The sequence below is a fragment of the Phocoena phocoena genome, chromosome 1 (assembly GCF_963924675.1).
Source record: "Phocoena phocoena chromosome 1, mPhoPho1.1, whole genome shotgun sequence".
NCBI classification, from domain to species: Eukaryota; Metazoa; Chordata; class Mammalia; order Artiodactyla; family Phocoenidae; genus Phocoena; species Phocoena phocoena.
In genome coordinates this window covers 74,357,280-74,374,994 of record NC_089219.1, presented here as the reverse complement: position 1 = coordinate 74,374,994, position 17,715 = coordinate 74,357,280, and the positions used below count along the sequence as shown (strand labels likewise).

Genomic DNA, 17,715 nt, shown 5'->3' with positions numbered 1-17,715 from the left:
TCTATGTCTTTTGGTTGACCCATTTAGTCCATTTATGTTTAGGATTATTATCAATATGTATGTTCCTATTGTCATTTTGTTAATGTTTTGGATTTGTTTTGGTAGTTCTTCTTTTTTCCCCTTTCTTCTTTTGTTCCCTTCTCTTGTGATTTGATGACTATCTTTAGTATTATGTTTGGATTTCTTTTTCTTTTTTGTGGGTATTTTTGTTTTGTGTTTACCATGAGGTTTTTGTATAGCAATCTCTCTCTATATAGATACCTTGCATTTGTACTCTGCTCCCTTCATGATTACTATTTTTGATATTATATTTTACATCTAATTGTTCTGTGTATCCCTTAACTGCTTATCATGGATACAAATGAATTGACTACTTTTGTCTTTTAACCTCCCTACTAGCATTGCATGTGGATGATTTCCTAACTTTATTCTATGAATACTGAACTGTTTTTGAGCTTCTCTACTTAATAACTTTGTGACTGTGAGCACATTAAATATACTACTTCAGTGTTTTTTTTTTTATTTCTAACATGAGAATAACAGTGCCTACCTCAGCAATTACCCAGAGAATGAAAGGAGATAAATGTTAATTTAACATTTAGCACAGTACCTGGCACATAAGAAGCACTCCTTGAAAGAAAGCTGTTATTATTATTATTTTGAATGATAATAGAGATCCAGGAAAGGTCTTTATGTGTATGTGTGTACTGTTTAGTAATTCTGACCAAGGTTATGGTAAACTGGCTGGAGAAGCAGGCAGTAGTGAGACATTTGGAGACTTGTTGCAGAGATGAAGAAATGATGGAGTCTGAACTAAGGCAGAAGAGGTAGAGATGAAAAGACTATACAGAGGTTGGGGAGAGACATTATGTGAGGCATTTCTGAAGTATGCTTATAAGTCTGAGTATTTGCGTAAGGATGGAAGGTTAGCGAGAAGGAGGGGTTAAAGTTATCCTAAAGTCAGGGGCTTGTGGGTGTTGACTAAGAATAATACATATAATGAGGAAGTTTCCAGAGGAAGCTGGTAAGTTTGGGAATAAGGGATGGATTTGGAGACCAATCTATTTCCAAATTGGTTGGTGAAGCCATGGGGAAGAAGGAACAATCCAGAAAAACATATAAAGTGAGAAGAGGAAAGATGAGAGGGCCTGGGGAAAAATTCCGCAGTTCAAGTGTTGGACAGTTTAAAGAGTGAGAGAGAAGAATGGTCAGAGGGACAGGCGGAGGCTTGGAGACAGTGGTGCCATGGAAGCAAAGGGAAAATACATTTCAAGAAATGAGGGATAGTTATTGAGATAATAGAATGCATAATAAGTAGGCTTATATGTAGTGGCTTCACACATGAAGTTTACAGCTTTTTGTAAAAGTCAAGTTCAGTGTGTGTGTGTGTGTGTGTGTGTGTGTGTGTGTGTGCGTGTGTGTGTGTGCGTGTGTGTGTGTTGGAGGATGCTCCTCTCCAGGAAGTTATTCAGGAATCCAGGTTGATGCAACCAGACAGTTTTGATCCTCACTTTCTGGGATCACCTTCAGAGTAGATTCCGCATACCAGACAACGAGGAGAAGAAAAGACCTTCAAGATAAAAAGGAGGAGGCGAAACTGCTCAAGGTCTGAAGTAGCACAGAGCACATCAAATGAAGAGGACCCAACCACACAGCCACACCTAACTGCAAGGAAGGCCAGGAAATGTAGTCTAGCCGGGGACCCAGGAGGAAGAGGACCTGCTAGTGGTCTCTGCCACAGGAAGGTTAAGAAGTTTGGTTTAAAAGAAGACTGAAGAGAGTGTGCAGTTTGGCAAGTAGGCATCGTTGGTGACCTCCCTCTGCAAGAATATTTAGCAGACCCCTGGAGGTGGAAGTGCAGTGGCCAAATATAGGGCTCAGCTGATCATAGGAAGAAAACAGGCTGCTCTTCACACCCTTGTTCTTTCCAGGAATTACCAGGGCTATCATCAGCCTGAATTCTAGTCACCTGGCTGCTACGGGGAGGAAACTAATCAACAGAATCAGGCCAAAGCTTTTTCTTTCTGCAGAAAACTTCAGGGTGTTGTGATCACTGTGGCAGTGTTCCCAGAGCTCCAGCTTGACTTGTCTGGAGTCCAGCACCTCCCCCCTTCCATAGCATGTGGGGGCTGGCAGGGGTCAGCAGGGAAAGAGGCATCTGCTGCCTTGGGTGTGTGCGGTATGTGTGCACACGTTCCTGAGTGTGTGTATCTTCCTGTGTTGTCTATTTGAAGATGACATTTGTACTCTGTCCCTCTTTGGAGAGTAGGGGTCTATGCCGTCTTTTTTTTGGTAACAAAGTTTAATTCTTAATTTGCTTATTTTCCAGGAGCTAAAACTGCAGATATCATGAGGTGATTCAGTGTACAATCACTGTCATAAGAAATGCCCTTGCATAGGCTTAATGAAAGAAAATAATCATCTTACACAAACACACACCCCCCAATTCACATGCTGAAGGCTGTTGTTACAAACCTCTAAGTAGGGCTTTTTGTGGGGGGCTGGCTAGGATAGTGAGAATTCTGCCCCCTCAAACACATGTACTTAATCACCCATTCAGCCTGCAAATTTTCCCAGCAGGATATGTAACTGGGTTTCTCCTGGTGGACTGGATTCATTCTTATTAATTGAACAAACATTTATAGAAAGCCTACTGAATCTGAAGCACCCACTTTAAGCCCTGAGAATTGCTATAAAACTCCCATTACACTATTTTTTCCTAGGGTATCTTTTTAAGCTACATCATTAAGTGTTCTTTTAGCTGTTTCAAAGTCTGCTAGTTCCATGGGAGAATCTGGAAGAGAGAGAGAAATTTTTTCACCAAAGGGATGAGGGCTGGTGTTATTTTTGTGACTTCCCCAGCTCCGAGAGGAGAGCTAGGCTCTGCATGTGCGGTACAGGCTGTTGATGTAGGTGTTATATGGAACCTCGATCTTCCAAACTGTTTCTCTGTGAGTCTCTGTGAACTACAAGCTTAGCCAAGCCTTGAAGTCGCTGGGATGGTTGAGTCACTAATTTAAACTAGTTGAACTAAGCAGAGAATCTCCCCAACACCCGCCCCCCCCCAACACACACACAATTAGAATTATAATTCATAATTCTTTAAGCATCAAATTTCTCCCAATCTGACACTAATTATAAAAATCCAACTCAAGCATAACCAAATAGAGGAACGGAAAATAGAGAAGAGGTTTCAAATAAGAGATACAGTCCTGTAGTGGTGAAAAAAGAAATCTATTGACATGGAGACTAGTAGGGGTAGGAGGAAGATTTTAGGAAGGGGATTGATAAAACTAAAGTCCTGGAGGAGAAGAGATTTAAGAGGTGTCAAGCAGGGCAGATGGAAGAAGTGAGATGGGGAAAGTGGGAGACTCAGGACAGAGATGGCCACTGACAAGAAGGCTGCTTGTGTCATTTTGATATCAAGACTAAGACACTCTTCAGTTATTCCAAAATAAAAGTTCTTGGCAAGCACAAGATTTTTAAAAATCATCTTGATCATCACCTCATTGTACAAAAACCCAGTTAACTTCCTTCCATCTGGGTGACATCATCTCTCCCCATCCAGAATTGCATACAGGGAGCTTTCAACCTGCCTCCATGAGCTAAATGGACTCTCAAAGGCAAATGATATTTAATTGATCTTCACTTTTTCTAGCACTTTACACATTTGAGGTTTTCTACTAGAATGATTTAATATAGTTTTAAAATATCCTCCTTTTAGCTATTTGTGTCCTTTTTGGAGGTGTTAAGTGTGGAAGCAATTACCCCCTTCATGACAGGATTTTTTTTTCTTGGCTCGGTAAAGCTTTGTGCTTTGTGACACCTGATGCGTAGGTAAGGAATCAGGCTTAGTTTCTATTAATTTGCAGTTTCTTAGAGACCTGAAGGGGTAGGATGTATGCTTCTCTGAGAGATAAACCACAATCTGTTAAGTGTGTAGGAGGACACTGAAAGTTAGAAAAGATTATGTTCTAGCAAAGTAAAATGTGAAAATCTTCCTTTTGCGTTACTCCATAACCATGGCAGAAAGGCAAAAAAGAGCTGATTAAGTGGTTTCATAGGAAGTAACCTAGAAAAGGACAGTCTTTTGGGTTGAATTACTTCTTGTTAGTCTAAACTGGAATCTTTTTAAGAGTGTGTGAAGCATCGTATTTTTAGTTGATGGGCCCATGAATTTGAAAGGCTCAGGTTCCTACCAGTGTTCAGAAAGCTGGGGCACCGCCAACAGAGAAGATAAAATAAGCTCCCAGATTTCATCCAGGGTGTCTGATGCGTGCCAAGAAAATGTATTTTTCAAATTCAAAGAGAATAGGTTTTTGTCGTTGTTCATAGAATGATGAGCACACCAGAGTAGATGTTTTGCGTTCTGCCTAAACTGTGGCAGTAGTGAACTGTCTTTGAGAACGTGAGATGTTTTATTCCACGTGAAACTGAGGTCACAACACATTAGAAAATGCAACTGCTTTCTCCATTTTCAGATTCTAGCAAGAAAGTAGATCATTTCAAAGTTGCCTAGCAGACTGACACTCCCCAAAGATCAATAAATCTCAGCACAGGGCTGGAGGTGGATAGGGATGGCATGTCAGAAGGAGTTTTCAGAACCCAATGAACCTTTGTGAAACATGGGAAGTATTTACAGGGAGTTGATGTCAATAAGAAAAGGTCAATTAGGGCAAAATCATAATAATAATTTTATAGAGCATTTCCTCCTGGACAGCCATTTTACTAAGTCCTTTATGTGTATCATCTTAGACATCTATCATCTCTAGCAAATAGTTATGATTGTCATCTCCTGCAGATGAGAAAATTAAGGTAGAGAGAGGTTAAGTCATTCTATCAAGGAAATACTGCCCATAAATAGGGGAGGAGAGGCATGGAGAGTACTGAGGCTGAATTCAAGGAACCTGAGTCCCAAGACTGTGGACTCAAACATATGTAACCCTGCATCTGGAAATCCTTTTATGATTGAGACAACTGAGGATTCAAAGTCTGGTTGGCTCACATAGATGCTGGTGATGAAGGCCAGCTGTATAGGAAAAGCAGAAATAGATAAAGTTTGCCTTTGGTTTCCCTTGACTTCTCTTTATCCCCCTTCGAGGATTCCCACTACTTGTTCTAACCCCACTTCTGATTACAAATTCAAGTTTCATTTCTATAGGATTTTTTTTTTCTAGAAGGGATTACTGTTGGAAGTAAATTATGATATTAGTTTATAAAGGCTTAAGGAGTCACTCCTCTAAGGGGTCTTGGTATTTCAATAGGAAATTTTAAAATGATAAAATTTTTCAAGACACATGGGGTCATTTCTAAAAGTGATGCTTCAATCTTCATTTCAAACCAACGGGGATGATATTTTTCAACTGGGGGCTCTGTCTGAGCCCTGAATGCACATTGCGGAATGGCGGTGGCAACTTTCTTGTCTCTTGGAAAGTCCTCTTTTATTACAGAAATGGGAAGAGAGAGTTAAAGGAAGGAGGAAACATTTTGAGGATGGGGAGTGATCCAAAAAGGGGGAAGAAAAGCATGAAATCTCGTAATGGGGTGCTGAGTTCAAACTCCACCTCTGCCAGTGTCTAGCCATACGACTAGAACGCATGCTGGCGGTCAGGACCTTCTCATTCAGTGTTGATGCCCTCCCCTTCTCCCCCTGTCACACTGTCTGTGTGTGAGGGTTGAGGGGAGGGGGCAGATCAGGAAGGGAAATGGTAAAGATTGATGGAGGAGAACTGTCTAGAAGAAAAAGACACTAAGTTGTTAAGGTGAGTCAATTTTACTGCACTCATTCATTCATTTAACGGATACTTATTGATCGCTTCTGCAATTCTCTTGGGTCTGAGACTTAAGCCTCACTTGGGTCAGCTGTACACTGTTAGAAATGCTGATTTTGCAGAATCGTGTCTTTTTTTTTTTTTTTTTTTTTTGCGGTACGCGGGCCTCTCACTGTTGTGGCCTCTCCCGTTGCGGAGCACAGGCTCCGGACGCGCAGGCTCAGCGGCCATGGCTCACGGGCCCAGCCGCTCCGCGGCATGTGGGATCCTCCTGGACCGGGGCACGAACCCGTGTTCCCTGCATCGGCAGGCGGACTCTCAACCATTGCGCCACCAGGGAAGCCCCCAGAATCGTGTCTTGATAACACTTAGAATCTGATAAACCCAGCCAACCTAAGGCATGAAATCATTGCTGGTATCTTTCTCTTGATCCTGATTCAGATATAGCTTCCAATGAGAACTTCAGTATTTTCCAATTGAGAAAATACCATTTTCTCTCTCACCACATTATCCTAGAACACTGTGACCAGAACACCTTATTTTATCAGCACATATTTAATCAGCAAATCTACCACTAACTATGGCCACTGCTCTCTCTGGCAGGTACACACATGTGGTTGGGAAAATATCAAAATATAGTCATTATTTACCTACTTCTGAAAGTCCACAACTCCTGAGTTAACCACAGCAATAGAAATCACACAGGATGATGTAAACCATTGGATTATTAAGAGCCGCCCTGGATTTTAATTGAGGATTGTGGGTTACATTCTTATTCTTCAACTAAGACCATGTATAACATAGTGATGCCTGATACCTCCAGCTCTTGGCTTAAGATTCAACAGGTCAAAAAGCATAGATACTAGTCTGGACTAATTTCAAGACTGAAAAGAGGTGATCTAAGTCATTCTGCCTTGACTATGCTTTTGGGAGTTTGTACCCAAGTGCCCCCTGAGTGTCCTGGCCTCACCAGCCTGCACATACAAATAAGGCCATGGTGAAGTTAATTCCCGAATTTCCCTGACCTTGTTGCTCTCTCATTACAAAACTGCTGTACCTCTCCAGCCAAACTTTCCTACCTTCTCCCAGCCTGGAGGGCTGTCTCACACGTGCTCAGGGAGAAGTTTGCATCCACTGAGTACAACAGCTGCCTCACTGGCTCTGCCTAGCATTTGCTGTGCCAGTTGCCACTCCTCCTTGGGAAGAAGGCTGCTTTCCACAGACATTGTACCCTGGGGCTTCCCAGCGTGTCACCTGGTGCCATGTGTTCTTCAGGCTTCACCAAACTGCTGGAACTACAGTGTGTTCCACATAGAAAAAGAAAGAGAGAATCTTCCCCTCACTAACTCGGTACCCTACCTGTCATCTGGGCCCTGACCTAGAACTGCCAGGCATAAGTAAACAGCTTTTTCAGATTGATTATGCCTCTCTCCCCTCCACCTCCCTGATGCACCTCATGAGGTAATATAGGGATGGCCGGAGAGCCATGTCATCTCCTCCATTGTTTTCAACTCTGCCCACCCCGCCCAGGTCCCCACAAGGCAACTTTGTGCCTTCTCAGTTCAGCCAAAAAACAAAGGCCTTTATGAGTATCCACATAGGCAATCTATACCTCATGGGTCACTGACCTCATCTTCCCAGTCTCTATTTAGGCTCATCCAGGCCCACGATGCTACCTATTCATGAAAATTTCTGGTGTTGCTGAGTTCATAAACACAAGGGAACTGAGGGGTCTGGTGGTGATTGGAACCATCAGCAGTGTAGACAATCCACATGAGGACCACCCCCAGTAAAGGGTGTCACAAGAGCAGACAGAGGAGCTGCTTTTGAGTTTATTAACTCATTCCAGCATGACTGCCTGCTGCATGAGATGGAGCTCAAAATGTGGAAGGTAATTGGCCTAGAAGATACCTCTGCGCATAGCTGAGAAAAAGATATTTGTTCCTGTGGGCTTCAACACAGCATGGACGTTTAGTCTCTGACCATAAGTTCTCCTAGGGCATGAGAAGGCAGGGAGTTGTGGAATTCAGAGAGAGGGAAAGGCACACCGTCTTCATCATGTGGACTTCAGAGGAGACAGGGAGAGAGAAAACACAGGCAGTGATGTAGCTCTTTGTACAAATGTAGTGTGCCACGTTTTAATGACCAGGATCCTCAGGGCTAGGCAGTAAGAAGGCACTGTTTTCTTTATGACCTCATCCCCTCTTACCTTTTGACGTAAAACAGGACCTCCAGTCATTAATTCTGGAATCAAAGACCTCAAAGTCTTGAAAACAACCCAGTCCGGATTTGAAGGATTCATCAGGGACCAGTTCACCACCCTCCCTGAGGTGAAGGACCGGTGCTTTGCCACCCAAGTGTACTGCAAGTGGCGCTACCACCAGGGCAGAGACGTGGACTTTGAGGCCACCTGGTATGAACGAGTGCTAGGGCCTGGCGCTGGTGGAGGTAGTGTCCGCCCTCTTTTCCAGGGGCCCAGAGTTCATGGAGTCTTCCATCTGAAAGGGAAACTCGGAAGCCATTCAATTCCGCCTCCCCATTGTAAGACATCCCTTCTGATGGATAACAGGAAGAATACTGGTCTTACTTTGAGTTAGTAAGTCTGCACTATTAGCTAAGATGCTATTAGCTATGATGACCTTGAGCAGACCACCTGATTTCCCTGATCCTCTGTTTTTTAATTTACTAAATCAGTAGTACTCAAACATGATTGTGTACCAGAATCACCTGGAGGGCTTATTAAACTGCAGATCACTGAGCCCAACCCCAAAGGTTCTAATTCTATGGCCCGGAATGGGCCTGAGAACGTGCATTTCTAACAAACTCCCAGGTGATGCTCATGTTGCTGGACCAAAGGCCACACTTTAAGGAACACGGGATCAAATGAGGATAATGGCCTTGTTACTTCATGGCAGATGCAGAGAGGGCTAAACCAGGCTGACCGACTTGTCCCAGTTTGTCAAGGACTTTCCTGATTTTAACACTGAAGGTCCTATGTCCTAGGAAACCCCTTGGTCCCAGGCAAACTGGGACAAGCGGCCACCCCTAGGCTAAACTCAAAATGAGATGAAGTTACAGAAGCATTTTATAAATGATAAATGCTTTAGCATTGTAAGGTATGACTCTTATTTTAACATCCTCAACAAGCAGTGATTAGGCCTCTGAATCCCAGTTTGCTTTTTGAGCAGGTATCTCATTCCTTTGCTGAAGCTCTAATTGTTAGAAACTTCTACCCTGTGATAAGCTGGAATCTGCCCCCTGGTAGCTTCCTCCCACGGGCAGAGTGTTACTCTGCTCCTTTTATTATGTGATAGGTTGGAAATGCTTGAAGAGAACCTCACCTCAATCTTTTTTTCTCCTTTTTTCAAGTGTTCCCCATGGGCAGCAGTCTGATGTATTTATGTTGAAAAGAGCACGAAATTGAGCCAGTCGGGGTACAAGCTGGGCCTCCCACTAAGGAGGGGGACTGAGTAGATCATTTACCTTTTAGCTCAGATTCCTCATCTCTAAACTGGAGATAATAATAGTACCTGCCTCAGGTATATTGAGAGAATTTAATGAAGTAATTACATAAAATACTTAGCACACAGCCTGACACGGCAACACCCCTGAAAATGCAGCAATTCAAGCAACGGGCCAAGCCAAGCAGATTAGAATACTAGGAAGTCCTCTTCAAAAATTCTTCCAGCATGGAGGGAAACTTACCCTGGAAGGCCCACTGGGCCCTGGTGCCAGATTATGAAGATAACCTAGTTAGGCTCAATAGATTTATTGACTTGTGTGTGTGTGCGTAGGGAAATGGGAAGTTAGGGTGTTTTTTTTTTTTTTTCTTTTTGGCATTATAGGATATTAATCCTCTCTAAAACCAGCAATAAAATTGTTTTCGGGGAGACAGAGAGGGTACCGCTTCTTAGCTTCATAATACGTTCCCCAAAGACCACCCTGTGAGGGCCCTCAGTTCTCTTTTCTGTGTTTTAGGGACACTGTTAGGGACGTTGTCCTGAAGAAATTTGCTGGACCCTACGACAAAGGCGAGTACTCGCCCTCTATCCAGAAGACCCTCTATGACATCCAGGTGCTCTCCCTGAACCAGGTTCCTGAGGTAGGTTTTGTCACTTGCCATTCCGAGGACTGAGAGAACTTGTGTCTCCTGTCAGCTCTGAGAAAGAGAGTTAAAATAAGAAAGTGGAAGACACATGAAAAATGACATCTGTTGTTGCTCAAAAGCTTGTTATAGAAAGTGAGAAGAGAATAAAAAAATGTAAAAATCTGTCTGACCTGAAAACACAGGCCACTGCTGTAGTTTTTTAGTTTTGTTGAAAATTCTGAGTCTCTTCAACCTGCTACAATTTAGGACACTCAAATGCCCTGAAGGAGGGGTAATTATCCCAAGGGTCTATGTTTCAGGAGAGCCAGAGAACGAAGGATAAATGCAGAGAGATTTCATCCATCCATCCATTCGATATTATTGAATGGTTATCATGTCTCTGTCAGCACTTGAGGAAATCAGAGAGAAATTAAACATCCTCCCTACCCTCAAAGAGTTCATCATTAAGTGAAAGAAGAAAATAATTAAACTTACAGTTCAATAGAGAATAGAATATTATGGAAATTCAGAGGAAGTCACCTAACTCCAGTGTAGGGGATAGTGCAAGCCAGGCTTTCTGGAGGAAGAGGTATTTGAGCTGAGTCTTAAGGGACAGGTAGGGGTTATCTGAGTTCATACTCAAGGGTGAGGGAGCAGGTAGGGATGGAGACAGGAGTCAGCATGGAACAGTCATTTACTGCTGAGGCTGTGCCACAAGTGAAGCTCCAGGAGCGAAAGTCTTTCCACGTGCCTAGAGATGAGTTGGGAAGCAGACTGGGAAGCCCTTTGTGGGCTTCTCTGTAGAGTCTGTATTTTACCCTGAAAACTCTTGGGAGCCACTGAGGGATCTAAGCAAGGTGTGGCGCTACCAGATTTGCACTCTAGAAAGACCACTCTGAAAGACATGTGATAGATTAAAGGGATGGTGGGCCATAGACAAGGAGACCTGTTGGGAGGCTGTTGCAGAAAACTGGCAATGAGGATGTGAACTAAGGCCATGATGGGATGGAGAGGAACAGTGCCATCCTTAGACCTGGGCACAAGGGACTCCTGCCACGGCCCACACTCCCCCTCCAAGCCCTCCTCTAGCTATGCCTCTCTCCGCTGGATGAGGAGTTGGTGGGACCAAGGCAACAAACACTTCAGGAGCCCGTGCTTCCCCTTCTAGACCATTCTCTGGATGTTTACATCCCAGAATGTCCTGCCCAAATAACCCTGAGACTACTCCCAGAACCTGTGCAAGCCTGTTCCCCAGATCTATCCCCTAGAGTGCAGGTCATGCCATCAGTGTACCCTTAAGCCCGAGAGTGAGAAAAGGGGCAGATGTTTGCTAGAGGTATGAATGGGCCTTGACATGCAAGCTGGGGTAACCACCCACATGAGTCCAAGAGAGAAGATGGGACGGCCAGGGCTGAGGGCTGGCTCTTCCCATGATGCCAGGTCCTGGCATGATGCTGCAAGGAATCAGAGAATTTTAAATTCGATACTGACCTTGCAGATTGCGATGAAGGAATATTTGTCAAGTTAGAGGGACAGAATATATTTCACTTGAAAGTATTTTAGCTTGATTCATAACATTTAAATCTTTAAACATTTGGTATGGGGATGTCCAATTATACTCTTACTCCAGGGCCTGCAAATGTTAGGGACAAGCCTGGAGAGGAGGGAATGGATGGAGAGGGAATTTAAGAGGTTGACGAGCCAGCACCAGGAGGCCAGTTGGATGCTGCACATGTCCCGGGTTTCTGACCCAAACGGATTTCATACATAGAGAGAAGAGTGGGTCCATCACTTAATAATAGTACTAGCAGGAGAGAACTGTGTCAAGCAGTAGGGGAACATCAGAGGAACATCTCAGAGACAGGTAGAATCTGAGTAATGAGCTAGTGGGTAGTTGTGGGGAAGGAGTAACAGAGACAGATTCACAGTTTCCCCATGTAATGCATATTGTTGTGGATTTCAGATAGAAGTTATGGAAATCAGCCTGCCAAATATTCACTACTTTACCATAGACATGTCCCAAATGGGACTGATCAACAGGGAAGAGGTAAGAGAACTTCAAACATATTTAAAGCACGTTTCCCCCCACCCAGTCTTTACCCCTCTTTACCCCTCTTTATAAACTTGGGATGATACTATCCCCTGTCACAACTCCTAACAGCTCTTGCTTTTGGAATATTTATAGTTGCCACTGTTTAGAGCCCTCTTAGACTCTGGCCTTTCACTATCTGAGGCTGGAGCATGCTAGAAGTGGATGAATACTTATAAAGGAAGGTTGGAAGTTGCAGAGAGTAAAAGACAAAGAAAGAACGGTGTGCCCAAGGAAATAGCTTTGAGATCTACTTCTCTGAAAATTGCCACAGAAGGTCACAGCTCCATTATTCTTCTATCATGAAGCAATGAGGAGGAAAAGAAAGATTCTATTTTCATTTTCTTCTATCATCTTTAACTTTTAAGTATTCAATTTAAGTGGAATACAATATACACACAAAAAAATGAAGATATTTGTGTTCGTAGTTGCAATTACAGCAGGCAAGATGAGGAAGTTCATTTTTTGAAAGGAAACCTTGCCTTGAAAAAAGCACTTACCCTGACTTGTTTTCAGCCATGCAAAAACAAGTCAGTGTGTCTGACTAGCCAGCCTGAAGTCCCAACAGGTAGCCTGCTGTGGTCAGTCCTGGGAGATCAGAACTGTCCCTTCCCCAGCTGGACCACTCTCAGAATGGCAGGTTTTCTCTATTTGATCCATCTTCCCATGGGCTTCTAGAATGCTAAAAAAACACCATTCTATTGGCTGCTTTTAGTGTGTAGGGGGAGTGAGATAGGAAGGGACTGTCTATTACCATGGCCCTGCTGCTCATATCCTTTGGTGGATAAAGGCCAATGAAGGGAGTCCAAAAGGTCCTACATTCTGGGCCTGCTGATCCAGGGGCCTTATTAGTCACAGCCCCCCTGGCCAGGTACCTTGTTTCTGTTCTGCAAATTATGTTGATGGCTCCATCGGGCTCTGTACCATTACAGCTGGAGCTGGAGGCTGGGGAGCAGTGCTGGGTACCTAAGGTCATGCTCGGGTGCCAGGTGTAGCTGGTATAGGGCCCTGAGTTAAAGAGGAGTGCAATCTTGATCCCACTTGCTGTCCACTCAGCTGAAGGAGAGGCAGCACTATTTACTTCAGAGGAAGGAGAGGATGTAGATTCCCAGAATGCCGTTAATTAGAATGTAAAGACTTTTTTGACTGATTACTTTTTTTTTTTTACCACTATACATTTCCAGAACTTTTTTTTTTTCTTGTGTTGGGTCTTCATTGCTGCACATGGGCTTTCTCTAGTTGCGGTGAGCGGGCTTCTCATTGCAGTGGCTTCTCTTGTTGCTGAGCACGGGCTCTAGGCACGCCGGCTTCAGTAGTTGCAGCACGGGACCCCAGAGCACGTGGGCTTCAGTAGTTGTGGTGCGCGGGCCCAGTAGTTGTGACTCGCGGGCTCTAGAGAGCAGGCTCAGTAGTTGTGGCGCACGGGTTTTGTCGCTCCGTAGCATGTGGGATCTTCCCAGACCAGGGCTCGAACCCGTGTCCCCTGCTTTGGCAGGTGGATTCCCAGGGAAGTCCCGACTGATTACTTTCTAAAGGGCAGGAAAGGGACCTGGCCATGTTCAACAAAGGTGAAACCAATGGGCCCCAAACAGAGAAAGGGTCAGGCATCATGACTAGAGCAGTGCTTAGCTCAGGAGCCCCGATGGAGAGAGGAGGGTCTCCCAGAGCCCCCTGATGCCTCGGGCCTGCAGTGATCCTAGCTCGAAGGTGTGCCAGCAGACTGAGGCCACAGTGTCTTTTGCTCAAGAAGTAAGACACGAAGCTTCCTCTGGAGACCTGGAGGCAGGAAGGCCCGAGTCCCTTTGGGCCAGGGCTCCGCATAAAGGCACCCGAGTGGCTGAACAAGCTGTCCCCACGTCTGTGTCTACTCTCTGGGGATGGCCGGAGCCACTCTCGGGCCCTCACTCGGCAGGTGCGTACATAGTGAGGGCAACATATGAGAAGCCCTCAGTGAGTCAGGACACACTGAGAACAGCAGAGAAGTGACAAATGACAGGGTGAGAAGACAGAAGACCTGTAAATGCACAGCTGTCTGGAGCCATTTAGCATTGGGCTAAGAGCCCTGAGGACTTCAAATGTTCCTGAGGGCACGGCAGTATTTAGCATTGACAATGATTGGCGTTCAGAGCGAGTCATCAAGCAAAGGCCATATTATGTTCACCACACTCTGTTTAAAAAGCAGGGAAATGTAATGAATTTGAGAAACATTTATATCCTGATGATTAAAGCTTTTCAAACAACTCTTTAATTTTCTGGAAAATCGCCTCATGTCTCAACTATTGCCAGAAAAGTAAGGTATCACCTTGCTTGAAGTAACTACTGTAGGGCCTATACAGTGTCCTGCTTAGCAAGTTGTGTTTTGTTGTTGATTTCATATTGATTTGTAGAAAAAAGGGTAGGTCTGTTTTAATGCCTCTGAATTTACCATGTGGTTTTTCTACAGGTCTTGCTACCATTAGACAATCCATATGGCAGAATTACTGGTACAGTCAAGAGGAAGCTGACTTCAAAGCTGTAACATTGTGGCCACCAGTGGGAGTCCATTCTCAGTTGAGGCATTCCTTAAGCCACTTGTGATGCTGGAAATCATAGCGTGTAGCCCTGCAAAATTTCAACCTAGTATGTTGATTTATAGCGTTCATTTCGTGCCTACATGAAAGAATTCTTCTATACCTAGCTCGGCAAGGTGTTTCAGAATTAGTAATTATAACATGCTTTGTGGACACGGTTTACTTCACAAATGCTGAGCAGTATTAGAATAATCATAAATCAGTATTTCAGTGGTCTTGTTCCTTCCTATCTTAGAGAAGCTTTAAAATCCATTCATTAAGAAGACAATCATGGATCAATGGAGGTGTGACACCAGTTAATTCTGTGCACAAATTTAAGAAGTCGGCATTGTTTTCATCCTACTGATGCTAAAACTTGCTCCTTGGTAATGCCGAAAATGTAATGATAATGTCATATTTTGAAAAATATCACCATTGTGACTTCAATTAGACTAAATACTTAAGTTCTTAAGAATGCTCTAGCATATGTATCACTGGGACTATATTTCCACTCTAAAAGTACTTTTGTAATCTTAATGTATTGCTTTTATGACTTTTACAACCCTTAAAGAATATTTAGTATACACTGAGGCACTGAAAAAAGTGTAAATGGTTTGTCTTTGAATAATGCATCACTTTGGCACAAAGAGCCACATTTAATAAGTGGTAAGTCAATACCCAGGTGGTTGAATATACATATAGAAAGACTAGAGACTATATTTATGAAAACATCAGCAATCATGATTTCTGGATGGTGGGATTATGAGTGATTTTTATTTTTTTTGTCATGTGATTTTCTGAATCTTCCAGATATGAACATTTATTAATTTTATAATCAGGGAAATAAATTTAACCGATGATTTAAAGATGTATGCAGATCTGAGTGGTGGTTATCTTTGTATCAGTTATCGAACACTACTGTTGTATATATACCATAAAGCTTCATAAACTAAAATTTTAGCAATCATGACAAAACCTTGTGCACATGAACATTCTAGATAAACTACCTCCATTTAAAAATCTCTATTTATTTAAACTTTTTGTCTCCTTTTTTTTTTTTTTTTTTTTTGCGGTACGCGGACCTCTCACTGTTGTGGCCTCTCCCGTTGCGGAGCACAGGCTCCGGATGCGCAGGCTCAGCGGCCATGGCTCGTGGGTCCAGCCGCTCCACAGCACATGAGATCCTCCCTGACCGGGGCACGAACCCGTGTCCCCTGCATCGGCAGGCGGACTCTCAACCACTGCACCACCAGGGAAGCCCTTTGTCTTCATTTTTAATAAATATTTACCTAAGAGTATTTAGTATTATTTGATAATTCTGCATTCACATTTATGATACTGCTACTTAAGGCAGTATGGTGCCGTGTTTGATTGCACAAACTCATTTAAATCCTGGCTCCATCTCTTACTAGTTCTGTGACAAGATTCCTCATCTGTAAAATGGTTATGAAAATAGAACCTACCTCATAGGTTTTTTTGAGGATTAAATGAATTAATGTTTGTAAAGAGCAATGGTAGTATTTATGCCTGACACATAGAAATTTCTGTGTTTGTTAAATGAAAAATCCTGCCTTCTTTTCATTTGTTGTTAGACCTACATGGAAAGTCATCACTGGACTTTATGGATGAGGTGAGAGATGGGAGGTCTGAGAGCAGCAAACCGTAGAAGGTGCCACAGGCCATTCTCGAGCTGCTGCCTACTTGCAAAGAACATGAGATAAGAAGGATGAAGTAATGTGATAAGGAATGTTTTGTGCTATATTGACTACTCATGTTACAAAATGTGCTTCTACATCATGTAACTTGCATGGCCAAATGGCTAGTACATTTTATTCCTCTGCTGATTTGATAATTCTCTGCAAAGAGGAATTTAGACTCTAACACGATTTTTCCTAAAAGAAAAACAAAAAAAGAAAAAACTTAATTAGGCCCTTTTTACTCGACATGTTTTGGTCATATAAATTTTAGAAACACTGTATTTGTTTCAGAGAAGAAGAGCAGAATTCTTAGAAATTGTGGCTTATTTTATACATATATGCATTTTGCTTCTCCTGAGTTCTTAAAACATTTATTGTAATGAGTTGCAAATGAGCTATTGGAAATTATATCCTAGGTGTGTGGCAGGAAAGCCTGTAGTCTGTGAAAATTTCAAGGACCAGGTTATTGTTTTGTGAAGGATGTTGTATGGTCAGGCCACTCAGGATGGCTGTTCTCTTGCTCTCTGTGCGTCCACTGCTCTACCAGTCCCTGCTTCACTCACATGACTATCCAATCCTCTGAATCATAAGGCTTAATCAGTAACTGCCTATGTGCTTGCACCCTGCCCCAGCTGCTGGTTTCCCTGGTAACTGATGAGCCAACCTGATGTCAATTCCGCCTATAAATGGTAGCCTTCTCCTCCCCCAAGTAGTGAGGGTTGTTGCCATGTCCTGTCTGCCATCTGCCAGACACGGTAGGGTGTTGCTCCAGGACCCTTTGCTTTGGATGTGTAAGAGCTCCTATCCAATAAGCCACTGATGTCTCTGTCTCTGTTGCTGGGCTCTTTCTTTGGTCTCAAGCCTGGGCAACTACAAGGCTTGCAGTCCTGCTGGTGCCGCCCAACAATTGGCGAGTCAGCCAAGAGGCCAGGGAGATTCCTGTGAGCACCAAGGTGTCAGGAACTAAGGACAGGAAACGGAAAGTTGAGGGGGTACCCCGGAAGTGGCCGACCGCTAGCATGCGGGGCCCTGTGGCAGCCGACCGCCATGAGAGATGTCTTTCTCTTCCATTACATTGACGATATTTCCAGCCCCGTGCTTATGGCTCATCTGACTGCATGGGGGTGGCTGGTGAATACAGACGAAATACAACGACCTGGATTATCTACAAAACACAAGCAAACCCCCGACCCACCACTCCTAAACAGTTACAGACAGAGCCTCTATGGATATTAACTCAGGGACAGGCTTGTGAAATGGACGTGGCCAGTTACCTGGAAGGGTTTGGTTGGGGCTTGTGGCAACGGAAAACAATAGGTGCCCTTGGACTTCCGGCCCCAGCTCTGGAAGGGGCAGAGCCAGGATACAGTGTGACGGAACAGCAGCCATATGCAGCCTACAGTGCCTTACAACAGGTGGGAGACGTTACAAAAGGCCTACCCAAGTCATCAACGAGAAAAACCACTTTTTGTGGTCTAAAACAGCTATGCACGCTATATAGGATGCCCATGGACATTGAGAG

At 43.7% G+C, this 17,715-nt stretch overlaps 1 protein-coding gene across 1 annotated transcript in view; it reads left to right on the top strand.

The window, feature by feature from the left end:
- Positions 1-15,365, top strand: part of LOC136125741 (uricase) — a 35,717-nt gene extending 20,352 nt beyond the window's left edge. The window contains exons 5-8 of the mRNA XM_065880690.1: positions 7,998-8,184; positions 9,750-9,873; positions 11,822-11,905; positions 14,391-15,365. Coding sequence (XP_065736762.1) covers positions 7,998-8,184; positions 9,750-9,873; positions 11,822-11,905; positions 14,391-14,465 — 470 coding nt within the window. The 3' untranslated portion in view covers positions 14,466-15,365. The remainder of the gene's footprint in view (positions 1-7,997; positions 8,185-9,749; positions 9,874-11,821; positions 11,906-14,390) is intronic.
- The last annotated feature ends 2,350 nt before the right edge of the window (positions 15,366-17,715 follow it).